Consider the following 25,474-nt stretch of genomic DNA (forward strand, 5'->3'; position numbering starts at 1 on the left):
ACAGCTGTTGAGTATCCGTTATATGCACAGTAACACAATAGACCCTGGAATCAAAAAAGAAAGAAAGAGGCAGGGAAAAGAATCTAATCACTGTCCTCAAACCAAAGCAAGTACAGAGAAAAGAACCTTGCTTTGGGGAACACTTAGAAGGTGTGGGTTAAAACCTGGCAGGAGGTGCACCCAATTTCCTTAGCTGGCAGTTTTTTCAGCTTAAGTAAGAACACACCAGAGTGAAAATAATCTACAAGGGAAAAGAAGGAACTGGAGAGGGTGAGGCCATTACTCACCGATGTGAAGGCCAGCAGCTCCTCCTCCGTTAGCTTATGAACTGGGTTGTTCTTCTGGAAATTTGTGCTTTGAATTTAAAAAAACAAAAACAAAAACCTAAAACACATGCTGTACCTAATTAAAAATAACTCTTTTTTTTTTTTTTTTTTTTTGGTTCTTTTTTTCGGAGCTGGGGACCGAACCCAGGGCCTTGCGCTTCCTAGGTAAGCGCTCTACCACTGAGCTAAATCCCCAGCCCCTAAAAATAACTCTTAAAGAAACCATTATTTCTTACAGTACATGTTTTAAGTCACACACTAAAATGCTGTACAATATATATGTATTGAAACAAACTTTCAAAAGGCAATAATAAAACTCTGAAAATATAACAGCTGATATCAAAATAATTTCTCTTATTAGAAAAATGAAGAAATCCAGTGGCTACAAGATGGTTGAACAGGTCAAGGTGCTTGCCATGACATCAAAAATAAATGGTAAACCAAAACAGGAAATCCAAGCTATGTCACTCACCAAAGACAGTGGGAACTACTGACTCCCATTGACTAATCAATCATCTACCACTGACAAATCCCGTTGTTATGACAACCAGGACACCCTAAAATCTGTAAGTCACCTGAGTACAGAACCACAGGCGTTCTAAGATGCTGATGACAGGGTCTAACGAGCAACTTTTGGCAAACATTCATATACCCCCAGCTCAGTAATTCCATTCTAGATTATACAGCGCAGAAAAAAACAAAACAAAGCCAATGAATGTGTGGCCCAGAAATGAGAAGACAGAAAAATATTCACTGTACTAGGACAACTGAAAGGAATGAAACCATCCAGATGGGAAATGACAAATTGTGACCTATCCACCCAGCAGAATGCTGGCCTACACATGTCATTGCAACTACAGATTAAGACACAAACCACAGAAACAGTAAAGGAAGTAATCACAGGGAACTACAGAGAGCATGGAAACAGGCAATGGAAGCGCTCGCTCGGCCTGGGGATGCAGAGTTAGAGTAAGCATGCTGTTAAATCCAGAAAATGACAACCATAAACTTAGGATAGCATTTTCTGTGAGGAGGAAGAACAGAGGGAGACATGGGAAAATGCACAGGCTGAACTTCTGGTTCACCATTTCCACTTCACTGCTTAACGTGTAACTTAAATCACATGTTACATGAATTACTTGGCATGTAAATATCATTCGTATTAGGAAGGGTGACAGACAACGAGGTGTGGCAGCTGCCCCTGAAACCTCAGCACTCAGGAGGCCGATGCTGAAGGGCTGCTCCTAGTGTGAGGCTATCCTGGGCTACAAAGGAAGGCCCTGCCTCAAAACCATTACTTTAAAGGGCTGGAGATTTAGCTCAGTGGTTATGACTACCTGGTGCTCTTGCGAGGACCCAGGTTCTGTTCCCAGTACCCACATGTGGTTCACAACCGTAACTCTGGTTCTAAGGGATCCCAAACCCCCTTCTGATCTCCATGGGCATCAGGCATGCATGTGGCATACACACATAAATGTAGGCAAAATAGTTATAATTCTAAAATAATAAAAGTTAAAAGGTACAAAAGCACAAACCTATAAAATAGTAATAGTTCCTTATAATTTTCAATATAATTTAAAGATTTTGATGAGCATGAATGCTTACGTGTAACTTTTCCAGACCTATTTAAGGTTCATTTTTATTATTTTTAATTGTCTATGTGTATTCATATTCATATGGGTATGTACGTATGAGTGCAGGAGCCAAAGGAGACAGAAGCATTAGATACCCTGAGGCTGGAGCTACAGTTCAAGGCACTTGACCTGGGTGCTGAGAGCTGCCCAACACATCAGCGACGCTCCACACTGAGCCGTCTCTCTAGCCCCCAACTCACTCACTCACTCACTCACTCAATTTATTTATTTATTTACTTACTGGAAAGCAGGATCTTGATGTGTAGCCCTAGATGGTCTAGAACCTACTACGAAATCTACTCTGGCCCTAACCACACACCTGGTCTACACAACAAAACAAAATAAATGGGGAATGAAATAATTAAAACATGCAATAAACATATTCTCTGTCTCTCTCTGTGTCTCTCTGTGTCTCTCTGTCTCTCTCTCTCTCTCTCTCTCTCTCTCTCTCTCTCTCTCTCTCTCTCTCTCTCTCATACATCTCTAGTTTGTAGCACAGAGGAATAACAAGATAATCCATCACTTAGCCCTGCAGTCCTTGCCATGCTAAGGCTCTGTTCTATGTATGAACAAGAACATTACAAACTCACAAGACAGGATAAGAACCTCATTCAAAGTACATTAATTCCCAGCTCCTCTGTAAAACTTCTCCTGTAAAGTGAGAAGCACTGAGAGGAGGAGAAATGTCAGAGGCTCATTTCCAAATGACCATCAATAAAACCAACAGAACTATAATCCAGCCACGTTTTAAGAAAGGTGGAAAAAAAGAATAAAACTATTTCCATTAAATAACATAAAATTCTATAGTATTCAAAATAAATTTACTTCAAAATATGCATATGCATAGCCAGGTAGTGGTGCACACCTTTAATCCCAGCACCTGGGAGGCTGAGGCAGAGCTCAAGGCCAGCCTGGTCTACAAAGGGAGCTCAAGGACAGCCAGGGCCATGCGAGCGCTTCCATTGCCTGTTTCCATGCTCTCTGTAGTTCCCTGTGATTACTTCCTTTACTGTTTCTGTGGTTTGTGTCTTAATCTGTAGTTGCAATGACATGTGTAGGCCAGCATTCTGCTGGGTGGATAGGTCACAATTTGTCATTTCCCATCTGGATGGTTTCATTCCTTTCAGTTGTCCTAGTACAGTGAATATTTTTCTGTCTCAAAAAAACAAAACAAAAACATATATATGTATATGTACATATATACACATATATATATATACACACACACATACATACACACATATTTATTTGTATTTAAATATTATATATGCTACACATATATAATACACACACATCTTTGGAGGTCAAAATAGCCATTCTCAGCTAGAGAAGTGGTGCATTCAAGAACAGTGCTGGCCATACAAACCTGAGAACCCGAGTTCAGATCCCCAGCAACCACAGAAAAGTCAGCTGTGATCACGTGCATCTGTTACCTAGTCCTATGGGGATAGGCAGCAAATAGGTGAGCATCAGGTTCAGTCAGAAATCCTGTGTAGAGTCCTGGTATGAATGCTCACAGACCCCCTCTGCTTCTGTATGAGTCTCTCATACATAATCTGTCAGGGTTTCTATTCCTGCACAAACATCATGACCAATAAGCAAGTTGGGGAGGAAAGGGTTTATTCAGCCTACACTTCCACATTGCTGTCCATCACCAAAGGAAGTCAGGACTGGAACTTAAGCAGGCCAGGAAGCAGGAGCTGATGCAGAGGCCACGGAGGGATGTTACTTACTGGCTTGCTTCCCCTGGCTTTCTCAGCCTGCTCTCTTATAGAACCCAAGACCACCAGCTCAGGGACAGCACCACCCACAATGGGCTGGACCCTCCCACTTTGATCACTGGTTGAGAAAATGCCTTACAGCTGGGTCTCATGGAGGCATTTCCTCAAGGGAGGCTCCTTTCTCTGTGATAACTCCAGCTTGTGTCAAGGTGACACACGAACCAGCCAGTGCATAATCATTCTCGCCTATTACTTAGTATTTTATTAAAAATCTACACCCATCTGAAGATAACCAAAAACTAAAAGAAGGAGCTACAAACTTAATAGACTCTGGAGCTCTGATCCTTTCATTTGCTGCCCAAGCCATCTCCACCTTCACAGGCTGTACAATTCCACTGTACAGGGAAATTTTAATGACGATCTTCCCAAACTCAGGGGGACAATGGTGAAGGTGTTCCACACAGCCACGTCAGCCATTAACGTACCAGACTCCAAGGACCACAGCAAGCTCCTCAGCACACAGGTCTGGCATCTGAAACCGCTCACTATCTGCTAACTTTATTTCATTCAGAACGGTATCATCGTTGAGCTCAAGATTCTGGTGAGACAAAGAAAAAAATATTTTGAACAAAAGTTATATTTCATTTATTCATTCATTCACTCACTCATTCATTCAATAGATTGCTAAAGGGGATAATATTGATGCTTGGTGGGTTTCTTGGAAGAAGGTTGGGGTACATTATTTTTGTTTTGATTTACTTTGAGTTTTTGTTTGGTTTGGTTTGGCGTTCTGTCTCTTGTTGGTATTTAACACAGGGTCTCACTCTGTAGCTCTGGCTGGCCTGAGCTCACTAAGTAGACCAAGCTAGCCTTAAGCTCACCTGCCTCAGCCTCTTGATTTTTGAAGGTATATAGTACCATGTCCCGTGTAACACACCCTCCTGAGGTTTTAAACACTAGTCAATGTCTAAATATGGTCAGCATACTGTCTCTTGTGGAATACACAGTTGGGAACAATTTACCTGGTGAACAGGTCCCACGTGCACCTCAGTGGAAGTAGATCGACAGTTACCTCTACTGAGTGACCCATATGCAAAGGAACCTCGGAAGTAATCCCACCACCGCCCCACCCACTTGTACTCTCTACCTGCCCATCTCTGTCACCGCCATCTTTCTACCCTGTCTTCCATCACTGGAGGGGTGTGTATCCATCCCTGTGGTCATGGTTCTTGTCACATAATAAGAGTGGGCTAGCAGCCGAGGTACCACAGCTTGTCTGCCTCTCATCACTCAAACGGAGGCCCAGAATGTGGACTGCCAACACAGTGCTCGCATCTTCTGAAGAGAAGGAGTCACACACACTGTAACACCCTCCTGCCTGTGCATTTGCTTGGAGTCAGGTAAACTACTATGGCAAAGCATACTGCTTTGTAAATGTAACACACCTTTCACTAATGACTCTGTGAGATGTCTACTTTAAAAAATAAGGAAAATAAGTCTTAAAAACTAAAAAGCATATGAAAGCTCTTAGAAAACAAAATTAAAAGTGGACCAAAAATGTATGCAGCTACTTCAAAAAAGAAGGTCTATAAACAGCCAATCAAGACACACAATGCCCTTAAGGACTGGCACAGTGGCCCAGCAGTACTGGCACTCACTACCAAATTCAGTTCCTGGGACTCATGGCAGATCCCAAGCCCGCGTCGGCAGTTGCAGTCGCAGTCACAGTCGCAAGGGAGAAAGGGTTCTCCAACAGGCCAAAGAACCTGCAAGCTGTGCAGGGAGCTCAGGGATATGGTGAGCATCACCCAAGCTGTGGTGGGCTCTTGACTGACGCAGAAGCCTTTGAGTCACCCATGTCCCTCTACAACCCTTCGCCATGCTCCTGTAAGTCCCCAGTAAATTTATTTAATGCTAGGCTTGGGTGAAATCATTTTTTTTGTCTTTCTTCTATGTGCTGTCTGTGGTAAATAGACAGTTCTTCACATCTCCTCAGAGAAAGTCACACAACATCAAATAAGTATCATACAGTACAGGAATGACACTTAATGACAGAACTCACAGGGCATCTCTACAGAAGCAGAAGGCCTTTGGCAAACTTCATTGTCTACTCACGATAAATGTCTGAAGAAACCAGGATGAGAATCAACATATCTCAGCCTGCAAGCAACTCTAATAATCCTCTTTTAATATATATATATATATATATATATATATATATATATATGTATGTATTTCATTCTAACAGTTCTTCTCCTTTAGAGAACCTGAACTCATGCTCCGAGGTTGTTTGCTGACCTCATACACAGTCTGCTCACACACACACACACACACACACACACACACACACACACAGAGTCACAGTCACAGTTCCACATCGTCGAGGAAGTGACGTCATCAGGTTCTGTGTTTGCTACAACCCTCTCCCTCATTCACCCTTCTAGGACCAAGGCTGTTCCCTATGAAAGCATCACAAGAGTCAGTGAACTGGACCTCGCCCAGTGTTCTTTTCAGAGGCATGGTTCTATGTGTAGAAAGGGGCCTCAGTTGAGGACATGGCTCTATGAGATCCAGCTGTAGGCATTTCCTTAATTAGTGACCAACGGTGACGGTGCAGCCCACTGTGGGTTGTCCCACCCCGGTCTGGTTGTCCTGGATTCCATAAAAAAGCAGGCTGAACAAGCCAGAGGAAGCAAGCCAGTAAGCGGCCAACTCTCCATGGCCTCTGCACCAGCTCCTGCCTCCAGGTTCCTGCCTTCCTTGAGTCCCTGTCCTGACTTCTTCCAGTGATGAATTATGATCTGGAAATGTAAGCCAAGTAAACCCTTTCCTCCCCGTACTTGCTTTTTGGTCATGGTGTTTCATCACAGCAATAAAACCCTGACTAAGACACACTCCTCTCTCTCAGCCTCTCTCTGTGGCATTAGTCTCAGAACACAATCCAAACTTGATACTCAGTGTACTCAAGGTAAATTTACTTATAGGTTCTAAAATGAAGTATACGAAAGCACAGCCACTAAGGACATTAAAATCAATAAAAGGACAATTAAAAACTGTAAATGTGGGGCTGGGGAGATGGCTCAAGAAGGAGGAGCACAAGAAGCTGCTCTCCCTGAGGAACCAGCTTCCATTCCCAACACGGCCATGGCAGCTCCAGTTCCAGAGGACACAATTCCCTCCGTTGGCCTCTGTGATCACTACGCACATGTGGTACACAGATATACGTGCAGGCAAGCACACATACACATAAAGTAAAAATGAATCCTTAAAAAAATGTAGTTACGGGGCTGGGGGTTTAGCTCAGCGGTAGAGCACTTGCCTAGCAAGCACAAGGCCCTGGGTTCGGTCCCCAGCTCCGAAAAAAGAAAAAAAAAAAAAAAGAAAGAAAAAAAAATGTAGTTACATATAAAACTGGAAGTGTGGGACCTCTGGAAAGTGAAGATATATTCTCAGCCTCCATAAAAGCAACCATTCTAGACGCTCAAGTTCAAGCCACAAGAAAAGATTCATTAGACATGGAAAAAGCATACCAAAGCAGCAAGCGACCCAAGAACGACCGGGTAGAAAGCAGATCGTAAAATGAGAGAAAAGGAATTCTGGTCACTGGCTTATGTATTTAGGAGAAGCCAGAGAAATGACAAACCTCTGAATGTTAAAAATACCCACAGAAGACCAAATAAAGGGAGTAATATAGAGCTGGGTGTGGTGGCTCATGCCTAGCGCCCCAGTGTAGGGGGCAAGGACAGCCCTGAGCATTGCTGACACAGGCTTGGATGTGCCAAGGACTCTAAGGGCTGCCTCAGAGCCATAGGAAAATGACAACATCAGCCAGGCCCGAAAGGAACGACAAAGCTTTCATCAGGAGCCCACAGAATAGTGCTATTCATCAGTGTGCGCAGAGATTAGCAACTGCTCCTTCCTGTTCCTGATGCTCACAGCCTAAGACTGCTCACCTACACACTTCCTATCCAGAATAGCTAAGCCCTCCCCGACCCTGTGCTGTACCTAATGGAGAGGCTACAGTTCAAGGGTACAGAGGTAGCAGGCTCTCACCTGATCCCAGCTTAACTGCATGTGTGTGTGTGTGTCTGTCCTTTCTCTAATCCCTCAATACCAACCATCAGGGCTCTGACCCAAGCCAGTTGGGTTTTAGCATACCAGCACTTAGGAGGCTAAAGTAGGAGAGGCAGGAGCTAAGGGCCAATCTTGGCTACATAGCCAGTCCCTGCTTCAAAAGGAAAAACAAATAAGGTAAACAGGTATAGCAGTAGGTGGTTTCTTACTCTGTCTGCTTTTATATGTCAAGGGCAACACAGTAGGACTGCTAACTCATGCCTACCACACTGTAAGGGAGCTGTGCTGTCTGACTGTGGGTGCAGCTGGCACCCACTGCAGTCAAATGTATCCCTTCAAACTGCAAGACAGAATAAATCCTTCCTTCCTCGAGAAAATTATAAAAGAAAAAAGTACTGCTTATCCCCATTTTAGGTAAAAATAAGCAACGTCACAAAGGTTCTCAGTCTCTTCTCATCACTCAGTGTTTGTGATACTCACTTCCTGAAACAGTCACAGGAACTAACAACTCACCTTGGTTAAATACTCCTGGGGGGTGGGTGCTGGGCTGAACTCACGACTGCAAGGGACATCCTCTTCTCTCCGGACATCTACAATCAGCTGTGCCACATAATTCTCCTGGAATCGTGTCCTTTTCCCCAAAGCACCTAAAAATTACAACAAAGTCTTACCTGTGGGTCTGTCAGGCAGATTTACAGATTTACAGTGCAATCACGATGACTAATATTTTCAGAGTGCTGAAGTATTTTTTCCATTCACATAGGAAAGACCTGAGGCCTAGTGATGATAAATTACTTCAGATAATCCGAAGCCAATGAACTGCAGTGCTAAGGCTCACAGCCAAGACTTCTGACATGAGATTCTCAATCCCCATTTTTGCTTATTTTTACTCTCTGTGAAAAGAATAACTTAAGTACTATGGTTAGAACTCACGCATCCACACATACATATCATATACATATAATGTTTATACACACACACACACACACATGCGCGCGCACGCGCACGCTCGCGGAAAGACAGGGCCTGACATTTGTCACCACTCGCTCAGGATCACAGGATCCCCTGCATTAAAGCCAGCACTTAGCTGGGGCCTCAGTGAGTACCCATCTGGCTTTTCATGATCCAACATGTCTTCTTTACGTCTCTGAAATAATACACTGCAGAAGAGCTATTTTCAGACCACTTTGAAGAAGAGCAAAAGTTTCAACATCCACTCTCTGGAAAATGTGGAATTACTAAGAGCAGCCAACGAAATCTGCTTCCTATACTGAGGAGACTCGGGCTCTGAGTAACTCTCAACCCTGAAACACGTCAGGGTCAAGACGGCAGTGAAGTGGCTTAGAGCTGGTTTCTGTGAGTGAATGCAGAGCTGTGTAGGAAAACAATCTGCTTCCCCATTTTATTTGTGAGTCTATTTGTACTTTCAAGCTCTTCACCTTGACCTTGGGAAAAATAAAAACCTGTAATAGCCATTAAATATACCAATGATTACAACTGAACAAATAGGGCAACATGTCGTTAATACTTAAATGATCCCCGAAAAATCTCCTATAACAAAAATATTTTTTAAAATATCTCTGAAATGAACCTCATAAATTATATATAACTATACTTTCAAATACAGTCAAAACTCCAAGTTATTTATGGCATTGTTCCAAAAACTATGAACTAGATATTAAATTACTTTTCCCACACCAACATGTAATAAAAGATGGCTAAGGTCCCATAAAGTCATATGAGACTGACGATACAGTAAAGGGCTTTCCTGAGTAACACTGACTCAATAAGAAGGACTGAATGTTGGGGCTAAGAACAGACCTAGGAGATGAGCTAGGTCTCAGGGATGCTCACCCTAAACCTGTAGCTGGTGATGTTGGTTCTCATTGGTCATCCATCCAACTATACTGTAATAAATTAGGACACAGCAGAACAGGGTACAAAGCAAGGTTTCTTCTTTGGCACTCAGAAGAAACAACAGGATTTAAGAAAAATTCTGAGGGTTGGGGACTTAGCTCAGTGATAGAGCACTTGTTCAGCAAGCGCAAGGCCCTGGGTTCGGTCCTCTGCTCCGGAAAAAAAAAGAAAAAAAAATTCTGTAACTCATCCATTCTTTCAACATAGAGTATACATCCTGTATAGCCTCAGAAGGTGGCCTAACTAGGGAGAGGAGGAGGGATAAAGAAAATGACAGATACATGAACACATGGATAGAACAGCTGGGATCAGATGTATGGGCCCAAGAATGCAGAAGCCACAGCTCCCTGGAAGCTCAGCACGTTTATTATATACAGTTGAACAGGGAGACAGGGTGATTACATACAGACAAACAAGGAAGGGTTGCTATATGGAGAAACAAGACGCAGCAGAACAAGAAGCAGCCTTGTAGGTAAGTGCAGGCCATGTAGGGGTATGCAAGCTGTAAACATCTAAGTGGCAAAGCTCAATGGACACTTTCTGCATACTATCAACATTCACACTGGAACCTGAGGAAGGTCTGCCATTGCTCTGAGCCTCATCCAAGGAAGGCTTAGTCCCCCAGCCCCACCCCAATGAGACTGAAGCACTGATGCCTGACATGGCCATGTCCTTGACATTCACTCAAAACTTCATCAGTTTTTGATAGCTGAGTAGTACTCCATTGTGCACATTTTCTGTATCCATTCCTCTGTTGAAGGGCATCTGGGTTCTTTCCAGCTTCTGGCTATTATAAATAAGGCTGCTATGAACACAGTGGAGCACGTGTCTTTGTTGAATGTTGGAGCATCTTTTGGGTGTATGCCCAAGAGAGGTATAGCTGGGTCCTCAGGTAGTATGTCCAGTTTTCTGAGGAACCTCCAGACTGATTTCCAGAGTGGTTGTACCAGTCTGCAATCCCACCAACAATGGAGGAGTGTTCCTCTTTCTCCGCATCCTCACCAGCATCTGCTGTCACCTGAGTTTTTGATCTTAGCCATTCTCACTGGTGTGAAATGCAATCTCAGGGTTGTTTTGATTTGCATTTCCCTGATGACTAAGGATGTGGAACATTTCTTTAGGTGCTTCTCAGCCATTCGGCATTCCTCAGTTGAGAATTCTTTGTTTAGCTCTGAACCCCATTTTTTAATAGGGTTATTTGATTCTCTGGAGTCTAACTTCTTGAGTTCTTTGTATATTTTGGATATAAGCCCTCTATCTGTTGTAGGATTGGTAAAGATCTTTTCCCAATCTGTTGGTTGCCGTTTTGTTCTAATGACAGTGTCCTTTGCCTTACAGAAGCTTTGCAGTTTTATGAGGTCCCATTTGTCGATTCTTGATCTTAGAGCATAAGCAACTGGTGTTCTGTTCAGGAAATTTTCCCCAGTGTACATGTGTTCAAGGCTCTTCCCCACTTTTTCTTCTATTAGTTTGAGTGTATCTGGTTTGATGTGGAGGTCCTGATCCACTTGGACTTGAACTTTGTACAGTGTGATAAGAAGGGGTCGATTTGCATTCTTCTACATGCTGACCTCCAGTTGAACCAGCACCATTTGTTGAAAATGTTAAATTTTTCCCACTGGATGGTTTTAGCTCCTTTATCAAAGATCAAGTGACCATAGGTGTATGGGTTCATTTCTGGGTCTTCAATTCTATTCCATTGGTCTATCTGTCTGTCTCTGTACCAATACCATACAGTTTTTATCACTACTACTCTGTAATACTGCTTGACGTCAAGAATGGTGATTTCCCCCAGAAGTTCAAACAATGACTTCATGAAATTCACAGGCAAATGGATGTAACTAGAAAATATCATCCTGAGTGAGGTAACCCAGTCACAAAAAAAAACCACATGGTATGCATTCACTGATGAGTGGGTATTAGCCCAATAGCTCAGGATTACTCAAGATCCTGACAATTCACAGACAACATGAAGCTCAAGAAGAAGGACAAGCAAAGTATGGATGCTTCAGTCCTTCTTAGAAGGGGTAACAAAAATATTCATAGGAGGAAATGCGGAGACAAAGTTTGGAGCAGAGACGGAAGGAGAGGCCATCCAGAGACTGCTACACCTGGGGATCCAGCCCATATAGAGCCACCCACCAGACCCTGACAATATTGCTGATGCCAAGAAGTGCATGATGACAGGAGCCGGATATAGCTGTCTCCTGAGAGTCTCTGCCAGAGTCTGACAAATACAAAGGCGAATGCTCGCAGCCAACCTTTGCACTGAGAACAGGGTCCACACTGAAGGAGTTAGAGAAAGGATTGGAGGAGCTGAATGGATTTGCCAACCCCATAAGAACAACAATACCAGCCAACCAGAGCTCCCAGGGACTAAACAACCATCCAAAGAGTACACATGGAGGGACCCATGGCTCCAGCTGCATATGTCGCAGAGGATGGCCTTGCTGGGCACCAATGGGAGGAGAAGCCCTTGGTTCTGCTAAGGCTCCATGCCCCAGTGTAGGGGAACGTCAGGACAGGGAGGTGGGGCAGGGTGGGTTAGGTGGGTGGGGGAACACCGTCATAGAAGAAGGGGGAGGGAGAATGGGAGAGGGAGTTTATGGACTATGGACCGGAAACTGGGAAAGGAGATAACATTTGAAATGTAAATTTAAAAAATCCAATTAAAAAAAAAAATAGGGGGCTGGGGATTTAGCTCAGTGGTAGAGCGCTTACCTAGGAAGCGCAAGGCCCTGGGTTCGGTCCCCAGCTCCAAAAAAAAAAGAACCAAAAAAAAAAAAAAAAAAAAAATTTCACTTGTCCTTTGCAACACTGAACCCCTGCTATACTTTGGTTGGTAATATCTCCCCAACTCCTCCCCCCAACCTCTCCTCTCTCTCTACTCTAGCTGTTCTGGAACTTACTCTGTAGAGTAGGCTGGCCTTGAACTCAGAGATCTACCTACCTCTGCCTCCCAAGTGCTAAAATTAAAGGTGCATTATTTATTTTATTTTATTTTATTTTATTGGTTCTTTTTTTCAGAGCTGGGGATCGTATATTTTTTTTATTTTACTTTTATTTTATATACATCAGTGTTTTGCCAGCACATGTGTCTGAATGCAGGTGTCAAACGCTGAGACAGGAATCACAGACAGTTGTGAGCTGCCATGTAGGTGCTGAGAATTGAACCCCAGACCCCTGGAAAAGTAGTCAATGCTCTTAACCACTCAGCCATCTCTCCAGCTCTTAGATGGTACTCTCAGGAGCTGAAGAAACAGCTAAGAAATACAATAGGAATGTGACAAAGGATGGAAACAGCAGGAGGTATTCACAAGAATGGGCCCTACACAGGGGGTGGGGGCTACACGGGGGCGGGGGCTACACGGGGCGGGGCTACACGGGGGCGGGGCTAAACTGGGGGCGGGGCTAAACTGGGGAGTCAAGAGGAGAGAGGTCTTTGAAGGTTTACACCAGAATCGAATGGTCCAAGGTCCATTCATGTACTGGCTGGCTGCATGACTACAAAACATTTTTGAACAAGGAACAGACTCTATGAAAAAGGATCCAAATTTGTTCTAAAAAAATTTTTAGGTAAAATCTTTAAAACGTATTGTGAAATAAAAAATAGGTAGGCTCTAGAAAAGTAAATACTAGACCAAATATGGTAAGGCGTCCCAAATTCCAACACTACAGAGACTAATTCTAGACTATCACGAGTTCAAGGCCAGCCTGAACTATGTATTTAAAAAAAAAAAAATCTAGAGGACGGGAGATTATAAACACATCCCAACAAGTTCGCTTTATATCTTCTGGTCGGTCTAGCCCTACACTTAAAAAAAATTGAAAGGGAGGGGGGTGCAAAAAAAAAAAAATTGAAAGGACTGGAGAGACAGCTCAGCCAATAAAGGCTATGGCTCTCAAGCGAAAGGACAAAAGAAAATCAATTGCAAAATACAACACAAACTGCCAACATACACACTAGCTTTACTGTAAAATTAAATTGAGTATCCATGAAAAGTAAAGTCTTACCTGTCAGGTCAATCTGTAACTTGCTGATGTCTTTAGCAGTACTGAACCGGTCTTTTGCTTCTTTATATTCATAATAATATAAAAATACATGTGCACATTCCAGATGAAACTGAATAGCCAAAAGTCGACCTGAGTCACCCTCAAATAGATTCTCTTTTTTCGTCACTGTGAGACAAAAGATGAAACATTAAAAACTAAGATTATGCAATACATAGCGCAGGGTTTAATTATTTTGAGGAAGTTTAAATACAGAAAGGAACACAAGTACAACAGTAGTGAACAGCTGAGATTCCCTGAGGTTTATATGCTCCAACTACACAGCTACGACTCTACATACATAGCCTTCTTTCTATACCCACACAATCAGTCTTAGGAGATGCTACTCACAGCACTGATCCTTCCTAGGTACTGGTCTTAATCATCTTATAAAGCATGGCCAGAAATATGGGAACATGGGATGCTGAGTCAAAGAACCAAATCAGTCTGCAAATTAAACACCATGGAAAATCTGAAGAAGGGAGATTACCTGAGTTCACTTCACAGAAAATACAGATTTTTCTCCCTTGAGAATGGAAACATGCATGTTTGTGTGTAAATAAATATCAAATACAGAATAGTGATATGATGGCTTGTATATGCTCGGCCCAGAGAGTGGCACGTTTAGAAGGTGTGGCCCTGTTGGAGTGGGTGTGTCACTGTGGGTGTGGGCTGTAAGACCCTCATCCTAGCTGCCCGGAAGTCAGTCTTCCACTAGCAACCTTCAGATGACGATGTAGAGCTCTCGGGTCCTCCTGCACCATGCCTGCCTGGATGCTGCTATGTGCCCGCCTAGATGAACCTGTAAGCCAGTCCCAATTAAATGTTGTCCTTATAAGAGTTGCCTTGGTCATGGTGTCTGTTCACAGCAGGAAAACCCCACCTAAGACGGGTGGCTTAGCAGTCAGATTGGAATTTCTCTCTCCACCTGGTTGAGGTAAACTATGGAGACAGTGGGCACAGGTGCTCACCATCCAACCTGGAGACCCGAGTTCAATCCCTACAACCCACATGGTCGAAGCAGAGAAACATTCCAAAAAGTTGTTCTCTCACTTACACAGAGAGACAGACAGACAGACAGACAGACAGACAGACAGACACACACACACACACACACACACATATTGATGTACAGCAATTTTTTAATTTTAAAGTAAAACAAGAGAGGGATAATAGCCTAGCAACAAAACATCTGAGATGAAATGATTATCAAAATTAATTATGCAAGGAGCATAGTACTATCAGATACGCCAGGGTTCAGGGCTTCTCATGTAACAGGATGCCCATCCATCTGGTTCCCTGCAACAGAATTCTCTATTACAACATTTCTGACAAGCTGTTCATTAAACTGCCTTAAGTAATGGCTTTATTATCACTTCACAAAGCAGTCTATAAGAATAAATGTCAAGGGGTTGGGGATTTAGCTCAGTGGTAGAGCACTTGCCTAGCAAGCGCAAGGCCCTGGGTTCGGTCCCCAGCTCCGAAAAAAAGAAAAAAAAAAAAAAAAAAAAAAGAAAGAATAAATGTCAAATGGGAGACGTACTTCAATGTCCTAATACTGGTGATGATTTTCCAATGTCCACGCTGAAAGAGAAGTTCTACTCGCTAAACAGCTATTTGCTTAGCACTGAGTACCTTCAGTGAGCGCCTAAGTTCTCCGGCCTTTGAGGAGGGTGTTGTCTCCACTTAAATCCTTACTGACCAGAGTGAAGAACACAGCTCCATGGTAGGTGCCTGCCTAGCAGTGAGGCCCTAAGGTCAATTCCAGCACCACAAGCACAGACTAAACACAGCCCAGACAGCTCAGTGACTGATCTCAGTTGTTAGCAAAGCCAAAAATGCCATCCAAATTCTCCTAAGCTTGTAGGAGAGAAGAGGAGTGGGCATAGGTGGGAGAGGGACAGCATGCAGAGACAGGACTGAAGTCCAGGCTACTCCACCACCTAGAGATCTGCCTGTCAGTCTTTACAGTTCCGGAACCAGAGCCGCCTTCATCCTGCTGTGAGCTGAACTTAAGAGTGGGTCTGAAAGACAAAGGAGTTTCCTCAGAGAGCCTTCTGAGAGGGTCTCTGCACGTGAGATATAGAGGGTGAGTCCACATGTTCTGCCTTGCCTCAGGAGACACAGGGGCATGCAACAGGAAGTTCTCACTTTGAAAGCACCTTGGGACATTTCATCCACATTTATCCAGCAAACCGACCCCTGCAAAGGCGGGACCTCATCATCCTGATTGCTTTAATGGAGGCTCTTTTCTTTCATCTCCTTCATTCTGCCCATCATTCCTGAGTGTCTAGCCATTGCTGACAGATGTATACGGTTGTCTATGACCCTAGCATATTAGAAAGTGACACTTATTATTACCACATACCTGAAATAAGCTTCAAGAAATCAAAGAACTAAAAAGTTAGAAAATAAGTACAAGAAATTACAGAAAAGGACCAGACATGCTTCAGGGAGGACTATAGCACAGATCCCTAGAGATCACATGAAGTGCTAAGCTGGTGCAGGGCCTGGAGGAAGTCTGGAGTGAAGTCCTGGATCTACCTGAGTGAAGTGTGTTGTTGGCTTGGATAAAGCCATGTCCAGGGGAAGCCTCAGGCCATGGACTATTGGCAAAGCTGCACCCACATGGGCTCAAGAGAAGCAGCAAAGCTCTCAGTAGGAGTCAGAGAAACTGTCAGTGTGTGCAAAGGCTGACCACTTCCTCCTCATTGATGTTTACAGTCTCAGACTGCTCACCTATAGAGATCTCCTACAGAGATTAGTTTACCCCTCCCTTGGTTCTGTACCTAATACAGGCTGAGATTCTGTGTTACTGAGTTAGAAAACTCCCGCCAGATCACCACTTTTACTGTCCGTGTACCTGTTGTTTCACTGATCCCTAGTCAGAGTTCCAGGACCCACGCCATGTCTAGATCTACCTGTAATGTCAGTTTGTGGGAAGTAGAGTTGGGATTCCAGGAACAAGCTGACCAACTAAATGGCAAATTTATGAGCTCTGGGCACACATGAGAGACCCAAAGGAAAACACCCAGTTCTCCATGTGCATGCACAGGCAACCATGCAGATGTACACACACCAAACTCACATACGCATGGAAAAAAATATAAGCCAGAAAAGCATAGCAAGGAGCGCATCAAAAGTGTAGAATTGGGGTTGGGGATTTAGCTCAGTGGTAGAGCACTTGCCTAGCAAGCGCAAGGCCCTGGGTTCGGTCCTCAACTCCGGAAAAAAAAAAAAAAAGTTGTAGAACTTTCTTAAATTTCAAAATTAAATGGGCAGAACAGAAACCCAGAAGGCGGATGCAGAGAACTGATGTAAAATAAAGAGAAGCAATAACAAGAACCAAGGTCTGGTGAGGAGGCACATGGGATAGACAACATGTGTGAAGATCAGGAAAGAGTAGACAGTTCACCAAGTATGTGAAGATTCCCAGAGGTGGACAAAGCTATCCAAACTCAGAATCAGAAAGCCCAATAAGTGCCTAGTGATACAAAGAACCTGAGTGTGACTGTGGCCACACAAAGTGCCACAGCACACAGGAGATAGGAAGTTGGCCCAGCAATTCAGACTGGAAGTCAGCTGGAGGGTTACATGACAGCACTGCCCCAACTCTGTTCAACCACGGGTCCCAAAGAGAGCTGAAAAAAGATTTCCAAGCAAAGGAAGGGGGAGCTCATCACCAAGACACCTTTGTTCAATGAGTAACTGCTAAGCTGTTTGACTTTTCAGTTCTATGCATACACTCACGCTTGTGTACGCTCTCTCTCTCTCTCCTCCTCCTCCTCCTCCTCCTCCTCCTCTTCCTCCTCCCTCCCCCCTCTCTCTCTCTCCCTCCCTTCCTCCCTCCCTCTCCCTCCCTCCCTCCCTCCAGGAACAGAAGAGAAAACACTGTCCCCCAACAGGCAAAAAGAAAAGGGTGGAGGACTGACCACAATCCCCAACTACAGGCCTGAACTTCCAAAAAGAGCACACCTCTCAGGCCTGGAGAGTGGGAAGGTGGCCCCTTTAAGCTACAGCTTTCAATGAGAGCTCAGGCATGGAACTATCTAGAACTTCTGATTCAAAGCAAAAGTTGCAAGGTCCTAAAACCATTCAAAGGGAAAACTGTGTAATGTTAGTTAAGCTACTGACAATGTAGAGAGCTTCCAAGGGTGAGGAGCAGAGAGAGAACTGATTATTCCCAAGGGCAGGCACCTTCCCACAAGAAATCAAGTCTCACAAGATAAAGCATGAGAAACACAAAGAAAAGTCTGCAGATGCGCTCTGCTCTACACCGAGATGCAGATTTACAAACAGTACACAGGAAAGAACACTCGAGATGTATCCAAACCAGCTGAGGTGGCTCGGGATAAAGGCACTTGAAGGCGGCTTTGAAGCTGGGAAGCCCAGGCCATCATTCTGTTGTCCCTGTGGGGCAGTGTTTTCTCTTCTGTTCCTGCAGAGTGAGTGTGCACAGGTTTATCTCAGTCAGCTTGACTCTGTCAGAGGAGTCAGCTACACAGGATGATTTCTACAGGGCCTTTCCAAATCAAAGATTTCGGACAAGGATATTGGTGCAGGGATGAAAAGGGAGACAGGCATGGAACCCTTGGGGAAGAACTAACAGGATTCAAGCTAGTCAACAGCTGAGTCAACTACAAAAAGGATTTCAGCTCTGGTAGACTCTGGTAGGCTTAAATAAAAGAGGAGCACAATGATCCAATAGACGTATACTTATTATTAGTACTATGTAAGTTCTCTGTTACAATTCATACTCATGACCTTCTAGACAAAACGTCAACCCATACATTTAAAACACAAGCTAAATGCAAGATCTCTTCCCAAGAGATTTTTTTAATGTTGTCTTAAATGGTATATTTAATAACACTCATTCCAAAATATCAAAAAAAAAATGTTATCACTGAATACATCAGTCTTTGGCTGTGAGAACAGCCTAACCCCAGGGTCACACAGCTGTGGGGAGAAGACACTACAAAACTCACAAAATATTTTCACATGTTTCTTCTTAGACAGTGTCGTCAGGAGTTCAAATTGCAATGTTCCACCTCACGCGTTCAATGCAATGAATTTTCAGTATCTGATCCAACAGCAAACTGCAGAACTGTGGTTCCATCGAGTCCAACATCCCAAAGAATGCCTCGTGCTGTGCTGAGGAACGTGTTTCATGATTCCGACCTATTCCTCCCATTAATGTGATATGCCATGAGCTGGTGCTGATGTGCTGATAGGCTCTGTCTAGTCACTGAAGTAACATGCCTGGACATGGGTAAGAAGCCCTCAGCTCTTCATAATACCCTCTCCCATGTCTCACAAGCTGCAAAATTCCTAACAATTGCTGGTGACCCTTCAAGAGCAATATTTCAAATATAATATCCTCCAGAACAAAATATTTTTAAATAAAATTATTGATGAAATATTACAGAGCACTTCAGACATAGCCAAAATGTGTAAGTCACCAATTTGTGACCAGATAAAGTGAAAAATGTTGATTACCCTAGAAAAACAACATAAAAATTCTCGGTTGCAGGGCAGAGCCCTGCTCGAATCCACTGCAGAAACACCATAGGCCACTGGGGGTGTGAGTTACTTGCAGATGGATTTTCAACTATCTCAGTTAACCATTCCTGCTTTTGAACTGAATTTTAACTTCTAGAAATGTAACTTCTAGAAAAAAAAATATTCAGGTTCATAGGGTTTTTTTAATTTTTAGAGTTTTTTCCTTAATAATGAGGCCATCCCTTACAAAGATTAGTCTCTAAGATACATTACAGCTGTAGCAATAAATACAGGTGCATTAATATGGAACGTTATGGAAGAGGAATAAATGTAACTTTATCAAAATTACATCAAATTAGGTTTGCTTTTTAAAAAAAACTAATGCAACACCTGGCCTTCCTTTTCAATAAGCAATTTTCCACAAAAGCATAGTGAAGTATACAAAATTGTGTAACAGCCTTTGGAGAATAATGCAACTGTCGTTTTATAAAATTCAATAGTGGACTGGGTTCTCCTAGCACTCACTTCCAAATGCCTTCCTGGTCCTCCAGGAAAATCACCTTTGCTCCCTATCACCATCAATGACAGTCAATGCATCCTCCCTGGCTTTCAAAACTTTGTCCTGCTTCATGAACTACAAGACTACAGAGTAACCTCACTTCATTTCAAAAACATGTGATGGCATCAACCAGGAAAGACCAAGTTTACATAGTTCTCACATACAAAAACGGAGGACAACACACTGCCTACTAAACAGGTACTGTGTCCTCATTCCTCCGAGCCCCACCCCTTCCTCCACTCTGAAGGGAATCTCATACCTAAGCAGCACCAGTGAGGAGACTGAAGGCCACACACACAGTACCAATGTGGGATCTGCTGTCCCCAAACTTCTACAGTGATTCCACTAACTCAGACGAACCTTTATGGAGGCAGAAGGCACTTATTCCCAGACCAACACCATGACTTCTCCCCCAGGTCTGCTAACTGAATACACAGGTGTCTGCTGCTGTGGGTCCATATCACTCAGAGGCACTACTCACTACTCTTCTCTAGGCACTGCTCTAAGTAGAACCATGCAAGCCAAGTACTGAAAAAAAAGGTAACTTGTTCAATTTTGTTACTTAAAAAAATATCGTCAGGGGGTTGGGGATTTAAAAAAAAGAAAAGAAAAAAAAATATATCGTCAGGGTTAGGAACACTGGCTGCTTCCAAAGGACCTATTTTCAATTCCCAGTTCCCCTATGGTAGCTCAGTACCATCTAACTCTAGTTCTAGGGCATACGATGCCCTCTTCTGGCCTGTGAGGACACCTTACACATGTGGGTCAGGTGACGTACACCTTACACATGTGGGTCAGGTACGTACATGTAGGCAAAATTCCCACACATAAAAAGTAAAACAAAAAAAAAACTTTAAAAATAAATTGGATACATTTGATATGTATTATTGTACAGAAAAGCAAATGAATTGGTTTTGGTTTGTTACTTTAAGGCAATAGCTCACTATGTTGTCCTAGTTAGGATAGAAATCTTGGGCTCAAGAGATTATCTTGTTTCAATCGCTGGTCCAGCAGGTCCACACCACCATATTAATCAGCTATCTCAAGTCAGGTACAGGCTTCAGGGCAGAATAACTGTTGATACACACAACACTTAATTAACCTCGTGTGGTTTTATTCTCAGTTATCCCACATGCTGTCACTACCTAAAATCCTCAAAAAACAAAGACCTGGTACAAACATACAAATAAGCCGATTTTTATACTGACTGGATGTAATTCTTTGCTTTCCTTTTAAATCGTGTATATATGTCCATTTTATCTACATTAGCAAATGCTTACAGATTGCTGTCCGAACTAAAACAAAAGTTGGGAAGTTAGTTTTAGCCAATCACCTAGCTGAGTGAAATTACTATGTATACTACAATCCTTCCCACTCTATGCTAGCCTACTTCTTAATATACAGATAAACCCTTGAAGGTAACAGACTCCAAAAACAAATCCAGATTCCTGCCGTCACTGTTTGCTGCCTCATTTACAGACAGATCCCTGCGCCTCCACCAGAGCTATGGGAACCACCATTCCCTTGACTCCCTACACATCTGCACACACAGTCACATCCACACTATACTCAGAATATGAAAGATATGGGCCTTGGAACCAGGCACAGCCAAAATCAAATCCTAGCTTTGTAAATCAGAAATTCATTACCAACCTCAAGTACATGTATATTCAAATACTCCTTCACACCTAGAGACTTGGTTTGGTAATTTTTTTATGATTTTATTTTTCATCTTAATTACACATACATGTGTGTGATTCTACGCACATCAAAGTAGATGTCTGTAGAGTCCAGAAGAGACTACTGGCTCTCCTGGGAGCTGTCACCGGGTCCTGGAAACTGAGTTCAGACCCTCTGGAAGAGCACTGGGCATCTCTCCAGCCATATTTGGCAATGTTTGTAAGAAAAGCCATTCTACAAGCAAAGGGAGCATGAAAGCAAGTGACAGGTGCCCAACGTCCTCTCCTCGCAGGCTTCCCTAGGGAATGTGAGGGGTTGGCAGCAAGAGCAGCAGGGAGCCCTGGCAAATGTGTCTGCTTTGTGACTCTGGGAAATCTGCCTCTCTTTCATGCTTTAGGACATTTTCTGTTTAATGTTATAAACTACTAAAACAATAAGACAGATGTAAAAGTGCCTTCCACTGCCATCCTCAGTAAAACATGTTCTATCAAATGTCTTTAAAATTAAGCTTTCCTCTGATTCTTCAAAGGAAAAAGAGTAATTTCCTAATCCAGGTATAATTTATCTCAGTTTACTCCAGCTCTAGTTAAGCCTTTTAAAAATGATAATAAATGGGGTTGGGGATTTAGCTCAGTGGTAGAGCGCTTGCCTAGCAAGCACAAGGCCCTGGGTTCGGTCCCCAGCTCCGGAAAAAAAAAAAAATGATAATAAATGAAGTTTATATTTGTTTCCAATAAAATTTCTTATACTAAAAAAAAGGAAGAAAATATTAAAATAGCTTTATGTAATTTGTGATGAAAATAATAGTAGCCTACCTGGGCATGGTGGCACACATGCCATTTAATTCCAGTACTTTAATTCCATTACTCAGAAGGCAGAAGAGGGCAGATCTCTAGTCTGAGACCAGCCTGGTCTATGTAGTGAGACCCTTTCTATAGACGGATGGATGGACGGGGCAGACGGACAGATAGATGGACGATAATGATCTACCTAGAATACTACTGTCTGAGCAGGTAATAAAGACAAAACTGATCATCCTTTTTGTTTTTTAAGGACAAGGTCATAATCAGGGGAATGGTGGTGCACACCTTTGATCTCGGCACTTAGAAGGAGAGGCAGAAGGAGCTCTGTGAGTTCAAGGCAGCCTGGCCTACAGAGTGAGTTCCAGGCCAGCCAGGGCTACACAGAGAAACCCTGTCTCAGGGAAGAGGTGGGAGGGGAGACAGGGTCTGACTATATAAAACACTATGCAGAACAAGCTGCTTTTAACAAGCTGCTCACAGGGCTCTCCCTGCCTTTGTGTATCGAGTGCTGGAATTAAAGGTGTGTACCACCATGCCTGGCGCTATGTTTTTTAGAACTCAAAATGCCAAAAAAGGTGAGCAAGAGATGTTGCTATGAGCAAAGCGCCCACCTACACCTGTGAGACCCTGGCCTTGGCCTTCAACACACAGAAAACAAGAAGAAGAGATTTAGGACTCAGCACCTGGTAATTCATGGCGGAACCCATCCAGAAGAAAAAGAAACAAGTTGAAACAGGAAGCCATAATTATTAGTCAAAAGATATAGTCAAGTGAAAACCCTCAGACAGGAATTAAAATGGGATACCTGCATATCAAACAAACATCTTCTACATGGACAGGGCAGCCGGCACCTATAATGCCGACTGAAGCAGGAGGATTATGAGTTTGAGGCCAACCTAGAAAAAAAAACAGTGAACTCTAGGCCAGCCAGGTCTACACAGCAAAGCCTGTCTCAAAAACACACGAGCAGGTAGGGATGCTCACTGTGGGAGCCGGGCAGCCTGAGGTTGACTCCCAGATGCCACAAAGGTGAGATAGGAGTGTCAACTGCAAAGCTGTCCTCTGACCTCCATGAACACGTCACACGCACACACGTGTCTGCACACATACAATGAGAAGTGAGCAAGGAACTTTGGAATCTGCTACATACCTTGATCAATACAGTTTTCAGCAAGAGCAAAAAGCTGTGGTGACCGCTCCTCCAGCAACTGTTGGTGAATATTCACATATCTCAAAGTCCACCACGGCAAGCTCTAGAACAAAGCACTACATAAGCGGAAATAAGGAATACCTGGGGAAAACTTTACAGTAACTGAGACTAATTTTTGGAATATTTTTACACTCAAGAAACGTATCCCTTGATAAGCTTGATCATCCATGATGTTATCAACAGTATCAAAACCTGCAGCATGTCCTCATTAGCCATAGGCTTTCTGAGGTACTGCAGACTTATCATCACCCTTAAAATGACTATCACCCTTAAAATGACTATGACAAGCATCCTTCTCTGCCTTGGCACTCCATTGCCCTCACAACCCAAGCACCAACAACACAGGGTACCCACGGAGCACAGGCAGCATTTTCTTTATTCACTCCTATTTGTTTGTGCTTGACCAATACCTCTTCCTTAAGACAACAAGGGCCAGGAGACGGCACGACAGGTAAGAGCAGTTGCTGCACGGACATGAGGACCCTCAGGGTCAACTCATCATCACACACACAAACACACACACACACACACACACACACACACTCTCTCTCTCTCTCTCTCACACACACACACACACACACACACACATACACTCACAGGAAAGAGAGAATCAGAGAGATAGAAAGGAGACGAGGAGGAGGGGAGGAGGAGGGGAGGAAGGCAAAGAAGAAGACAATGAAGACGACGACAGAATAAGAAGCCCTAACAGTATAACTGATTCGCATCTGCACCCTCATTACTGGGGGTGGTGGGTGGGACAAATGGATGCCTGGATCTTACTAGCCAACCTAATCAAATCACTAAGCCAGACTCAGTGAGACTGTGTCTCAAAAATTAAATGGAAAAGCCAGGCACATTTAAGAAGGCAGGTGGGTCTCTGAGTTTAAGTCCAGCCTGCTCTATGTAATGAATTCCAAGACATATAGGGCTACATAGACAGACCCTGTCTCAAAAGCCAAAACAGAAAACAAAATTAAATGGAAAACAATGAAGGAAGACACCAAACGCTAACACAGACACACACACACTTACAAAGGCACTGTGCATACCCCATCTAACACAGTCTCTGTCTACTGCCCCATCCTCACCTTTCTCTAGAAAAGGTCATAACAAAGGTTAGTAATCTCTATGTTCTTCTGTATGTACTCATGCCTATATTATATAGGTACAAGTCATAATACATATTTTAAAGGGGTTACTAAAATACTAAGAATGAGTATATTCTGGGACATCTAAATTAATCAGTCATGGATCCCACCTCAAAAAAAAAAAAAAAAAAAAAACACCTGTTACCCTGAATTATGTTACATGACTTGGTAAGAAACTAATTTTCCTACTTTAGTAGCAAGATTTAGTTATCAAAACATTTTTTTACTTGAACTTAATATCTCATCTGATTAAGGAGTGTCTTTCATATAAACCTAGTATAACAGATCTGAACTCTTGGGAGGCTGAAACAGAAGGATCAAAATTCAAGGCCAGCCTGGGCTACACAGTGAGTTCCGGGCCTGCTGGACAACTTAGTGAGAGGGCTGGAGGAACAGAGGAGCCCTTGCCTAACTCGCTCCAGGCGAGGTACTTCTCAGGTAACTCTTTACCATTTAGGAGAGAAACAGTATTATAGCATCACTGAGAGAATCACAAAGAGGCTGAAGGGATCGTGAATCGCTTAGGAGTGTTTGCTGCTCTCACAGAGCACTCAAGCTTGGTCCCCATACCCATATCAGGCGACTTACAGCCTCAGATAAATCCCAAATCCAAAGGGACTCAAGGCCTCTGGCCTCCTGCAGCCTGTGCACTCACCTGCACACCCCACACAGAGTCACACATACACGTAATTAAAAACAAAGTAAACTTATAAAAAGAGAGGCTACTGTAAATCATCATCCCACTAAAGGGGAGGGGTTTGGAGAGCGAGCTCCAAAATTAAGAGAACTAGCGGCTCTTCCAAAGGGCCTGGGTTGGACTCCCAGCACCACATGGTGTCTAAGAACCTTCTGG

General features: G+C 43.3%; 1 protein-coding gene across 2 annotated transcripts in view; it reads right to left on the bottom strand.

The window, feature by feature from the left end:
• The window catches only part of Ttc27 (tetratricopeptide repeat domain 27), a 143,350-nt gene that overhangs the window by 107,190 nt on the left and 10,686 nt on the right, over nt 1-25,474 (bottom strand). For both annotated transcript variants that reach the window (XM_006239754.5, NM_001106706.1), the window contains exons 5-9: nt 23,414-23,516; nt 13,687-13,851; nt 8,269-8,402; nt 4,167-4,279; nt 288-354 (exon numbers count right to left, since the gene is read on the bottom strand). In XM_006239754.5, the coding sequence (XP_006239816.1) occupies nt 288-354; nt 4,167-4,279; nt 8,269-8,402; nt 13,687-13,851; nt 23,414-23,516 (582 nt within the window). The remainder of the gene's footprint in view (nt 1-287; nt 355-4,166; nt 4,280-8,268; nt 8,403-13,686; nt 13,852-23,413; nt 23,517-25,474) is intronic.

The sequence above is a fragment of the Rattus norvegicus genome, chromosome 6, assembly GCF_036323735.1.
Source record: "Rattus norvegicus strain BN/NHsdMcwi chromosome 6, GRCr8, whole genome shotgun sequence".
Classification (NCBI taxonomy): Eukaryota; Metazoa; Chordata; class Mammalia; order Rodentia; family Muridae; genus Rattus; species Rattus norvegicus.